The 12,884-nt window shown below is 47.7% G+C and overlaps 1 protein-coding gene across 1 annotated transcript; it reads right to left on the bottom strand.

The window, feature by feature from the left end:
- Positions 1-3,861: 3,861 nt before the first annotated feature.
- Positions 3,862-5,073, bottom strand: LOC117851971 (protein DMP4). Its single transcript, XM_034733893.2, has one exon. It carries the CDS (start codon positions 4,928-4,930, stop codon positions 4,157-4,159), a length of 774 nt encoding a protein of 257 aa, XP_034589784.1. The 5' UTR covers positions 4,931-5,073; the 3' UTR covers positions 3,862-4,156.
- Positions 5,074-12,884: the final 7,811 nt, after the last annotated feature.

Raw genomic sequence — 12,884 nt, 5'->3', positions numbered from 1 at the left:
GTAGAAAGGTGAATCTATTGGAGTAAGCATTTCAGTAACGTCGAGGCACATCTTCCTCAATGTCTTGGCGAAAATAATGTTGAGTCCGCTTCCGCCGTCGATGAGTACTTTGGTTAACTTTGAGCCTGCCACAACTGGATCCAGGACTAGTGGGAAATGGCCTGGTTCTGAGAACTTGGTCCATTGATCTTTTCTACTGAAAGAAATGGGAACTTCTGACCATTTTAACGGTGTTGGATCCGTTGGTTCGATGGCCATGATCTCCCTGAGTACGAGCTTGTTGGCTCGCTTGGATGCGGTGACTGGGATACCGCCGAAAATGACGTTGACAGTTTTTGAGCCTTTCTGGAAGTCGTCTTCTTCGTCTTCAACGTTGCGGGCTTTGTTCTTGACCTTATCTCTTTTCTTGGTGTACTCTTCAGGAGGTGGTGGTGCGGGTAAGTCTTGCATGACTCGGCGCATGCTGTAGCAGTCTATGGCCGAGTGCTTGCTAGTCGGGTGCCATGGGCACTGCTTTTTGAGTAGTTCAGTGAAGGTTGGCCCTTCATTGTTTTTACAGGTTCCCTTTTTCCCGGAGTTGGTCATGGCAGCAACAGTGTTGTCGGGCTTCCTTTTGCGATTGTGATTACTCGAATAATTGTTTCGAGCATCATTATGCTGAGTTCTATCTTGGTCGTTGTTGTGGTTGTTGTCGCGTCCACGGTTACGGTGGGAGCCGAACCATTCTCGCTCTTTGTCTTCTTCATCCGCCCACTGCTTCACCATGACTTTGAGTTCTTTGACATTAGCTGGTCGTCGGCGACTGAAGTCTTGGTATGTTCGTCGATCATAGAGTCCATTCTGGAAGCACTCGATGACGGATGTTTCGGAGATGTCAACTATGGTAGCCTTCTTTTCGAAGAAACGTTGCAGATAGTCGCGTAGGGTCTTGCCTTCTTTTTGCTTAATTTGACTTAAGTCAATCTTGTTGCCTGGTCTAGCCATGGAGCCGGCGAAGTTGTTGGTGAAAGCCTTTGTCAAGTCTGCCCAGGAGTCAATGGACTTGGGTTTGAGCGACTCAAGCCAGGTCAACGGTGCGGGTTTCATGCATATGGGAAAGTGAATAACTTTGGTATCGTTATTGCCCTCGGCTGCTTGGACGGCTAGCGAGTAGCATCGTAGCCATTGAATTGGGTCTTGTTTGCCATCATACTTGGTGATTCCGGTTGGCTTGAACTTCTCGCATAATTTTGTTTTCATTACCCGGTTTGTGAAAGCAGGAAAGTGGTTGTAGCTGTCGACTTCTCGCTCGCGCCGACTATTGAGAATTTCTCACAGATCACTGAAGTTGGACACTTCGTGGTTCTTCCGAGTAGGGCGGATGCTTCTAACCGAGTTGGTGCAGCTGACCTCGCCAACATCCTTATGGCGAGCTGGGGATTTGTGCTTGCTTGGACCTTGGCTGTGCTGCCTAGGTTGGTTAACTTCATTGCCATTTTTTGGGGCATTGTTGTTATCTGCAGCTCCCCTGCTGCCTTCTTGGTAAGCTGTGATGCGAGAAACAGATGGAATTGGTGATTCTTTGTCGTAACTTGTAAGCTTGCTCCGCGAGTTGTGCGATCAGTCCGTTACCGCGCTGCACGAGTTGAGCTGTGGCTTCGTTATCCCTATCCCGAGGCATCAATGTTGTTAAAAGGTTGATTGAGGCGATAGCCGCGAGTGGAGTATTGTGCTCCTGAGCCTGAACTGCGTTGAAAGTCCTTTCAAGATTTGTAATGGGAATATTTGTAGCCATCGACTGTCGTCGCTCGGCTCGAGTAGCGTTGCGCGTCCTTCTTTGGTGACGTTGCTCGGAGCTTTCATTGTGAGGGGCGTCAGCTGTAGACTCATCTTCGGAGATGTTGTCAAGTTGTGCTAGTCATCTGGGGTTCTGTTCTGGCTAGTACCCGGGTTATTATTCTGAGTAATAACAAGTATCTCCCTGTCCGGGTAGTAGCTTCCGGAGCTTGATGTTGCAATCTCTGTGGAACTTTCCTCGCGGTTGGAAGTGAGTGGAACGCCTTCTTGATATGGGAGGTTGTCTATATGGGCGACAAGGCGTGAGTTGTAGTCGCGGTCAAGAAGAGATGGTCGCAATCCCAGCCAGTGGATGAATCTGCCTTGTGATGTCGAAGTTATTACCAATCCTTGGGTTGTACTAGATAATGGTATCTCTGGTGAATAGGACGAGTCAGAGTCGATGTCTTCATCATGCCCGAGTTCGAATCGGGTTCGAGTAAGAAAACCTTGGTGGACTTTGGTTGCGTTGCAGAGTCCGTGCGAGAACCGCTTTGAAGTCGAAACCGACTTGGACATTGGCTGGGACCGACTAGTCCGAGGCAAGTCCGACCCTGAGTCCTGGGTTCGGCTGAGCCCGACCCTTTGCGGGAGTAGCTCCGCTTCGCCCGACCCCGAGGGGTGAAACTCCGCCTCGCCCGACCCTAAGTCCTGGGGTCGGGTGCGCCCGACCCCTGAGCAGAGGGTTGGAGTAGTCCGAGGCGAAGTCGAATCCGACGCGTAGTTGAACTCGAACTTGTCGACTTTGAAATCTTGTTTTTTTCCGATCAGATTTTCTGGTTTCTTCTCCTGAACGTCAATGATCTGGCGCCGGAACGAACCCGAGCCTTTGGCGACGCAAAGCCAGGATCCAAAAACGAAGGTGGTGCCGGCTTTGATGAAGAAAACAGGCCTGATGATGACCTTTGTCATTAAGTTCGCGCTGAGAAACTCGACGAGTTCCCCTACCTGGCGCACCAGCTGTCGGTGTTTTAGACCGGCAACCCGCCTAGGGGGTACCCTAGGTGGTCTTTTATGCGGTAAGGGTCGTCGAGAATCAAGGAATCAATGGTGACGCAAGTAACACGATTTATACAGGTTCGGACCGCTAGATCGTGTAATACCCTACATCCTGTATGTTGGTTTGTATTGATGAACTGAAGTTGTTGTTGAGAGGGGTCCCTGCCCGCCCTTATATACACGGGAGGGCAGGGTTACAAGTCTGAGTCCTAGTCGGGTACTATTACAGAGTTCTATTCGGTAACGCCCGAGTAGTTTTCCATAAAAATACTTGACTAGTCCGAGTAGGATACGCCCATCCTTGTTCTGATCATGTCCGAGTACTTCCCTTAGTGGGCCGTCCAAGGTCTACTCGTGGGCCTGGGGTGTATGCCCCACAACAAGGGAAGTGAAGCTATAACCCATTGGGATTTTAGTTTCCATATGACATGAAAAGTATAGAAACTATTTGATGGTCTGTATGCAAGATAGTTCAGGCTCTTTATGAGTTTTACCCAAATCTGTTAATAATACCACTATGATCATACAAACCTCTAGGAGGTTTTTGATTTTGACTAGTCACGTACTCCCACTAGTCATGATAAGTGACGTTTTGTATACATGGTGTCTCAAACAATAGTGCCTTTTCTTACAAAATATTTATAAAATATAACAAATATATACTTCTATTAAACTATTTTTGAGGCACGCATCTACTCATATTTGTCACTCAAATATCAAAACTTAACACGTAAAAGGTAGTTTGTAACCAAAACTCGAAATGGTTGGCTGAAGGGTTAAGACAACCCTAAAATGCTACCTATATGTGACCGGATGCATGAGAGTACTAAACACCTAACTAATTATTAAGGATATATTTGGTTGTACGTATCATTTGATTCATATACCACCTCATCCAGAATGAAGCCAACCCACTTGGAATAATTTTCTACTAAGAGGATTAATTCGTATAGTTAAAGCAAATTTGTTAAACTGTACCATCCAGCATTTATCCATATATACATTAGATGGTGCATGCAACAAACACACTCTAAGATTCTCCTCCAGTTTCCATAAAAGCAGGGTTGTCATGATTATTAAACCAAGTGAACACATTCTACATGACCACTAGCTACGACTGATATATGCAAAACTGGAATAATTTACTCGTCACACCAAGCCAAACTTGGAAATTTGGAATACTGAAATAAATCGTACAATATGCTTGCACTACTACTTACGCAAACTAAAGATGCAGAAAATGCACGTCAGGGAATATCCCAAGCAATGATACAAACATCTGACAACAGAAGACGCAACACAGGGAAATCAGCCGATAATTCACAGCTAGAATGTGTGCATCTCAGGCGGCGGGAATTGGGAACCCGAGCCCGTGCCGTGTCGACGGGAACGCGGCGAAGAGCAGCGTCCCGACTAACCCTCCGGCAAGCGGCACAGCGGTGAGCACCTGCTGCTTGTCGTAGGACATGACCGGGTTGAAGCACGCGCCGACGTTCCTGTCGAACATGGCCACGGACATGAAGACGATGAACGACAGGAACGCGTGGAAGAAGTCGATGAATTTGAGCCGTTTCCCGGCGGCTTCCTCGGGCGGCGGTGGTGGCGTGCCGTCGATGACCCACAGGCCGGAGTACGTGGCCACCGCGTACCGCACGGTCCCCCTGGCGTCGAGGAAGCTGTCCGTGAAGCAGAGGAAGAAGCACGCAGCGGCGCAGAGCCCCACAAGCCAGGCCGTCATGACACGGTTCACGTCTTGGCACTTACCGCCGTTGGTGAACACCGGCGACAGCACCTCGAAGACGAGCACGGCGCCGGTGGGAAGGTTCTTGGCCAGCTCAGCGGTGCTCTGGAATGCTTGGGCCATTGCACGCTCCAGCCGCGTCGCCTCGTCGTTCCTGGCCCCGCCGCCTCCCTGGCCGTTCGACTGAACCTGCAGAAGCGGCTGGGTCTCCGGCGCCGCACGGTGAGCATCAGAGATGCCAACAACGACGGAGCCTAAGGTTCTCTCCACAGAGCCACCAGAAGCCGGCGCGGTTGCTGTGGGAGCCGATGCGACAGCCGCTGCTGGCGGCGCGGACTTCTGGGACTCGAGATCAGCTTGGCTCTTGGACGCCATGGCGCGCTCGCGATCAACTGAGAAGTTTGGTGTTAGCTTTTGACTCGACCTTTGCGACGAGTATAAGTTGTGCGATCGATGTTGGGACACAATGGGTTTGTGGTATTTATGTTGTGTTGTGTTACGCGCAAGTAAGAGGAGACTTGCAAGGAAAGCGTCGTTGTTTTCACGTCCTTGGGACACCCATCGTGCTTATCATTGGCTTCGGGTAGTTTGTGAATGCAAGTCATACGAACTGCTTCTTCCGTTCCATATTACAAGTCATTCCAATTTTCTTGAAGAGTCAAACAATTTTATATTTGATCAAAATTATAGAGAAGATCATAAAGGTTTATGATACGGAATAAATATACTATAAAAATATATTTAATGAAAAAACTAATGGTACTTATTTGGTATCATGAATGTTAGTATTTTATTGCATAAATTTGATCAAATTTGAGATGTTTTGATTCTTAAAAAAATTGGAATGTTATAATTTGGAACGGAGGGAGTATAAGTAATTGGGACGTTGCTATCATTGCCGAGTGAGAGTTTGTGATTTCTCAATCCACGTTCTGGATGTACTATTTTTGTGCATATAGAACTGCAATTGACAAATAAAAAAGTTTTTTCCCTTTTGTGCTAGTGGCGGGAACCAACTGAACGTTAATGTACAAATACAACTCGGAGACTTTGAACGTGTCCAGCTGGGTTTAGACGACTTGGCAAAATTGACCGCGTGAACGGTTTCATCACATTCTTATAGGAGTGGACAACATGCTTGGGCCGCAAACGTTGGGAGCAAAGCATGTGGTTGAGTTGGATTGGATATGCTAAATTAGTTCTTGTAGAGGAGACCAAGAGCAAACACCACAATTACAAAGGACTCAAGGAGCGATGCTGACGTGGACCTGTACCTGCCATATCCTGCGGCATAAGCAACAGCCTGTTTGATTCCCTCTTGATGAATAAAATCTTCTTCCCACATTGAGAAAGGATCTCTTTATTAAAAAAAATGGGGAGCAACTCTGATATTTGCTTACCTTTTAATAGGTTGTTGCAGCAAATCAGATGTCACAAAAAAGGTGATCCAAATGGTTACAGGAAGGGCAAAGTTGAGATACTGTAAGTCGCAATCTAACTCTGCATGAGATTCAGAATCGTAACTATAGCCATGGTTAGCAGACCAACTTTGTGCAACGTAACACGAATGAAAATACAATTATACAATGAACACTTGAAATAATGTAGATATTTCACTAGCATAGTGTGACTCATCTCCATGTGACGGAATTCTTTTAAGTGGATCTCAGATGTGGTGTGACTCTTTCTTCAAGGCAATTTGGTGCAACCTTTTTTTTAAGGCAATTTCAGTCAAAAGAAAACACTTTCAGCCCATAGCCATATTAGGTCCAATGAGTGGCCCAGTTCGATCTATAGCCATATTAGGTCCAATGGGCAGCATCCCGGGGGCCCAAACGCTGGTACCAACGAATGGCCGTATTAAGATGCGTGCTTGTGGTGGGCCTCTTCTTCATCTACTGTATGATATTCTGTGGGCTTTGATTGCTTTTGTGCCAAATTTATGTGTTTGTTTTTTCAGTTTTATGTTCCTCTCATCCACCACTGTGCGTATTCTATTTACCTGTGGATTTCACTTTCTTTGGCTCGATCCAATTTATTTTCGTTATCATTTCCCTTTATTTGTTTTCTCTCTTCTCGTTCTGTTTATTTCATATATAAATTAATACAGAATAACATAAGTTTTTAATGATTTTTCTATTTATAACATAGCAACTATCCTCATGAATCAAATATGTTTAAAATAGTAAATCAGTCTCAGAGAAAAAAAATACTCCAAAGTTCAAAAGTACGCGATCCATCTCACCATCCTAGTGATTTGGACTATATAAAATATAATAGCTAGAGGCCTCTGCGGTCCTGCCGATTCCCTCAAAATAATTTAGACTATATAATTTTTTTCTGAACATAGGCAACATGGTAAATACTTTGTTGTATTAAAAATGCCTATACTTATTGTGAACAATTCCAAATTTTTGTTACAAATCACTTCTTATTGTGAACAGTTCGCTAATAGCTTAATAAGTGCTGCGAAACCTGAAGTACTTTACTTTCGGTGATTCAATCTCATTAAAGAAAATGATCGGCGTGATAGAATTAGTAGTACCAGTAGTAACCCTCAGCCTGCAGGAAGAACTAGCCAACTAGGGCAGCAGCCAGCAGGAGGGCGCCTAGTCGAGGCTGTCAAATTATCGGGTACTTTTCTGGTCAAAGTGGTCCAACACGAAAATGCCACGGCTGGCCCGGTCTTCGAACTCATGCATGCGTTCCTGTCCGTCCCCGTCGCGACTCGCGAAGCGGCCGATTGAATATTTCGCCGGCAGGTTACGGTTGCATCTTGCTCCGTCGTCCGAGTTCCAAAACCAACCAGGCATCGACCCAACGATGTATCAATGCACGTACCCGGACCCAAGGAATCCAGTCTGCCGTGCATGTTACGACGAAGTTTGAATGGTGTTTTTTTTTAAAAAAGTCTCGAACAGCTAGAGACGGCGACCAAGCTAGGCTGCTCTGCTTGAGAGCTCTCGCGTGGTCGGCAATATTATTCAGGGAGTGTTTGGTTCCACTGTTGCTAAAGTTTAGCAACTTTTAGCTGCTAAACTGCCAAACACCTTTGCTAAAACTTGCTAAAGTTGAGTTGCTAAAGTTTAGCACTTTAGTAAATTTTTGGTTGCTAAAACTTGCTAAAAGGTGGGTTGGACAACCTATACCTCTCATTTATTGCTTGTCTCCCCCTCCTGCGCACCTTTAATAAGGGTAGATAGGTCTTTTTACAGTTCATTAAGAGCCTGTTTGGATACACACTCCTAAAGATTAGGACTCCACTTTTAGGACACTTTTAGGACTTGTGCATCCAAACATGGATCCTAAAAGTGCACTCATAAACTTTAGGAGGGTTATTTTGGACCTGTTTGGATATCTCATGTTAAACTTTAACAAGTGTTAAAATTTTAACACTCTCAAATGGAGTGCTAAAGTTTAACACATTGGGGTGTTTGGATGGTGTGTTAAACTTTAACACCTTTGATGGGAAATGACTCTATTGCCCCCTCATTTATGGCCGGCGGAGAGAGAGGGAGGAGAGAGAAGGGGGCAATGGTGGGAAAAAGTGAAGAGGGGGACCACTTTTAACAAGTTTAACAACTTTTAACACCCCCTTGAGGTGTTAAAGTTTTTGGGGTGTTAAACTTTAACACCTAAGTTTTAACACATCTGTTTGGATCTTAAAGTATTAAAAAGTGTTAAAACTAGGGGTGTTAAACTTTAACACCCTCAATCCAAACAGGCCCTTTCATTAGGAGGGCCAAGGCATCCTAATGGGTTCTTTTTCTCCTAAAAGTGGTCCCCAAAGCTCCCTTTACCCCTGTTGCCCTCCCGAAGCATTTAATGACGTGAACAGTGCAGGAGCATTTAGAAGGAGTAATTGGGGGTAAAAAAGTCATTTTCCCTCTAACATCTTAAAGATTAGGATTCCATCCAAACAATCCTCTCCTAAATTTTAGGACTACAAATTTCTGGATGCTAAACTTTAGGAGAATCCTAAACTTTAGGAGTTTGTATCCAAACAGGCCCTAAATGCCTTTTAGCAAGAGTATCCAAACAGTTTTTGCTAAAGTTTAGCAACTTTTAACAACTAAAGTTTAGCAAGAGGAACTAAACATGCCCTTAGATCTCCACCACGAGAAATTTTGTAGTGGCCTGCGTCCTTTTCTTTTCTGATAAAAGAAAGAACCATAAACTAAATGGGGTTTCATTCCCTTTTCTTTCTTTTTCTTTTTGTCTGACGTGAGCATGTGATGAAGAAGGTTTGTCCACCTCTAAGCCCCAGCATACATGTCATGTTCAAGAATTGAATGTCTCTCGTAATGCTAAGGGCCTGTTTGGATCCATGAGCTAAATTTTAGTTCTACACTTTTAGCTCAAAATTTAGCTCTTGGGATCCAAACAAGTGGGCAAAAGCGGGCAAATAACTAAACTTTGGACTAAAAATTTTAGCCTCCAAATAGGCCCTAAAAGGGGCTAAAAGTGCTCCCGGATGCCACTTTCCTCTCCTTACCCCTTCTCTCTCCTCCCCGCACTCTCTCTCCCTCCCCGCAAGCTCCGCCCAGCCCCGCCTCCTTCACCGGCCCCGCCGCCTCCGCTCGGCTCCACGACGATGCCACCTCCTCCTCTGCCTCCGCCTTGCCCCCGCCGCTGCCGCCGGCCACCTCCTCCTCCGCTTCCACCTCGCCCCCGCTGCCCCCCCTCCTCCTTCTCCTTCTCCACCTCGCCCCCGCCACCGCCGGCCATCTCCTTCTCCTTCTCCGCCTCGCCCCCGCCGCCACCTCCTTCTCCGCCCCCGCCGCCACCTTCTCTGCCGCCGCCTCGACCACGCCGCCACCGGCCTCGATGACGTCGGCCGCTAGATCTGGGGACCGTGGCCACCGGCAGGAGGGAGGACGGGGAGGAGGCCGCCGTGGTGGCGCTATACTCCCTCCACGTCTCGGTTGACGGCGAGCTTGCATTGGCCATCGGTGACGCCGCGCGGCCGCCCACGTCCGGGGGGCTCCTCCCTCGCCGTCGAGGACTCCGCCATGTGGATCGCCATCGACAGCAAGAAGGCGCTCCAGGTGCGCCACCCCTCTCGCCCGAGGTCTCCTTCGTCGCCGCCGCCGCAGTCTCTGGGCAGCGGCACCTCCATCCCCTTCGCGCCCTTCTCCCGCTCCGACAAGCTGGGCCGCATCGCCGACTGGACGCGCAATCCCGCGGGCCCTACCGCCTTCGCCGCGGCCTCCCGCGACTCCGTCTTCGACTTCACATCCGCCCTCTCCATGTGCTACCGGCGCCACGCTGGAGCCGGGAGGCGGGAGCAGACCCGTGTGCTCCCGGTGCCGCGTTGGAGGAGCTGGCGGGCACCGTGGTGGCGCTCCCGGTGCCCTCCGCCGCCACGGCCGTCTCCGCGGTGGCGGCACTGCTCGACTCCGCCGGCGGGGACCTCCTCCTGTCCTCCCGTGAGCGCGCCGGCTCCGTTCTCGCCGCCTTCGCGTCCGGGGAGAGTTGGCGGCGTGGGACATCGGCTTCTTTGCGCAGGTCCCCTAGCATAGCGGCAGCGGTCCGCTTCCCCTGTTCTTGGTAGCGCAAGCTGCCGATGGATGGTGGCGTGGGGGAGAGTGGCGGAGGTACCAGCGCTGGAGCCGGTCCACGCAAGCGACGCTAGTGCCCGTCCATACAGGCTGCCTGCAGCGGAACCGCGGAGGAAGCCAGGAAATCTCCGACGCGTTCACTCCATCGGCGACATCGCTTCGCAAATAGCCCAGCCTGTACGTGGTGCCGTCTACATTGCTCGTCTGCAGGTACGTCAAGGGAGGGGCAGTGCAAGAAACGAGCCAGAGAACGGGCGGTGCAGCGAGCAAGAGCACAAGCAGAAGGGGTTAATTAATGAGGGGCAAATCAGTCATTGTTTGAAGGAAGATTAAATTTTAGCCTATGGATCCAAACACCCTAGCAGAACTAAAGTTTAGGGATTAAAGTTTGGGAGCTAAAGTTTAGCTCATGAACTAGTGATCCAAACACCACCTAATGTTCTTTGTATAATGTGTAATCATCATTCTCTGTCCAGGTTTTGAGGTGTCTGGTTGGTTGGTTGGTGGTGAGCTTTTCTTTTTTCGAATCTATTCGATATGTATATCCATGTCGCGTGAAAGATTTATCATGGATCAGTACTCGAGATCTTCCCCGCCATTTTCAGGTGCTGAGTACTTTTCTGCCACCTTTTCCTAGCGAACGGGTGAACAGATTGATCGAGTGCCACTGTTGAGAAAAAAACAGAGTTACCTTGGAATCAGTGCGGCTTCATTAATGACGTCATCTAGCGGATATTCCAGTGACCTCGCTGACCGCACGTCTAGTCCTGGGTCATCATGATTTGGGTATCGCATCCATCCAGGTACGAGCAAGCGGGTGATGCTTTTGGGGATGTTTGGCAATAAGGTGTTAAAATTTACCACCCGTCACATCAGATGTTTGGATGCTAATTAGGAGTATTACATATAGGTTGATTACAAAAAACTAATTGCACAGATGGAGTGTAATTCGCGAGACGAATCTATTAAGCCTAATTAGTCCATGATTTGACAATGTTGTGCTACAGTAACCATTTGCTAATGATGGATTAATTAGGCTTAACAGATTCATCTCGCGAATTAGCACATGGTTCTGCAATTAGTTTTATAATTAGCTCACGTTTAGTTCTCCTAATTAGCTTCCGAACATCCGATATGACACTGTTAAAATTTAACACCTCGTATCTAAACACCCACTTTGACTGGGGGAGTAGAGGAAAAATTCCTTTGTGTTCCGTGTGAAGCCCCGGACGGTTTTATCCTGGTCGTCGATCATGCGTCGGGACACGTGAGATCTTGTCCCATGCACCTATGTATCTCACGTATTTCATTTTTCTGAACTGTATCTGCACCGGTGCTTAGGGGATGTTTGGATCCCCGAGCTAAACTTTAGTCCCTATCACATTGAATGTTTAGATACTAATTAGGAGTATTAAACATAGACTATTTACAAAACACATGCACAATGGAGGCAAAACGACGAGATGAATCTATTAAGCCTAAGTAGTCCATGATTTGACAATGTGCTGCTATAGTAACCATTTGCTAATTATGGATTAATTAGGCTTAATAGATTCATCTCGCCGTTCAGCCTCCATCTGTGTAATTAGTTTTATAATTAACTCATATTTAGTCCTTCTAATTAGCATCCGAATATTCAATGTGACACGTACTAAACTTTAACTCCAGGATCCAACACCCCCTTAGACAGACACGATATAAAAGGCCTCGGTGTGATGGACATAAAGGTACCTCGAGCTTCGGGAAAGATGCATTGACCGGCGCAAAAAGCCAACAACGACGGTACAGGAGGACAAAAAACTGTTTTTTTGACTTCCTTGCCCAATCCACGTGCCCCTACCGCATGCCTGTCCTTGATCTGTACCACTCCGTGTGAGCGTTGCACAATGGGATATGTACACCAAATTAAATATTGCTCAAATCGCCCGATGTCGTTCATCCCCTGGGCCGGCCACCGGCCTGTCTTAGCCCTTGCCCAATTCATGTACACCTGATGTACATGCTGCTAGATCTTGTACATAACCTTTTTGGATGAGGAACCCCCACACGTCCCCCCACCCCCCCTCATGAGTATCATATGTCCCATATGTACCAGGTTGTCTTCTAGCTTCATCCGCCCCATCACCCCCTCTCCCCGCGCGACCCAGCAATCCACTATGGTTCTTGATCGGTGGTATGAGAGGGCTCCTGTGTTCCCCACCTCAGCTCACCACCCACAGCACCCTTTAGCCTCCGCACCTATCGATCGTACATCGTACATCCCGCTCAAGCTCGTCTAGGATGGAGTAACAAGATTCAAGCGATGATGATGGTAGTTCATCATCTACTATCATGAATCGGTGTTCCCACAAGGCTGTTTACACTGTGGTGTGTAAGTTCAGCGAATTCAAAAAGCAATGCGTTCGGAACATTGGATTCAATGGATACCATTAATCACCAAGGTAAACCTTAAGCTGTCGGCCTAGTTGTTTAGCAAGTTGGATGCTGATGAGAACATCGCCATGTTGGACACGCATGAGTCATGGTCTTCCCCAAGTTACAATTCGTCACCAACTCGGTCGTCGCGTTCGTTTTGGATTCAGCCGACACCCCTGCACGGTTTTGGCCATATCTCCCTCATACGACATCGAAATGAGGCATTCTTTGATGCTTTGGAACGGGGACGATGACGGCATTCTTTTGGTTTTGGTTCTAGCTCCAGAAGGTTCGTGGATCATTCTGTGTGACCATGATAAGATGTTATGCCACCAGTTTTGGGATAACTTGGC

The sequence above is a fragment of the Setaria viridis genome, chromosome 4 (genome assembly GCF_005286985.2).
Source record: "Setaria viridis chromosome 4, Setaria_viridis_v4.0, whole genome shotgun sequence".
NCBI classification, from domain to species: Eukaryota; Viridiplantae; Streptophyta; class Magnoliopsida; order Poales; family Poaceae; genus Setaria; species Setaria viridis.
This window is presented reverse-complemented; position numbering and strand designations above follow the sequence as displayed.

What these genes read in the sequence shown, in the direction of transcription:
- LOC117851971 (XM_034733893.2), bottom strand. Translation starts at nt 4,930, where the DNA reads ATGGCGTCCAAGAGCCAAGCTGATCTCGAGTCCCAGAAGTCCGCGCCG.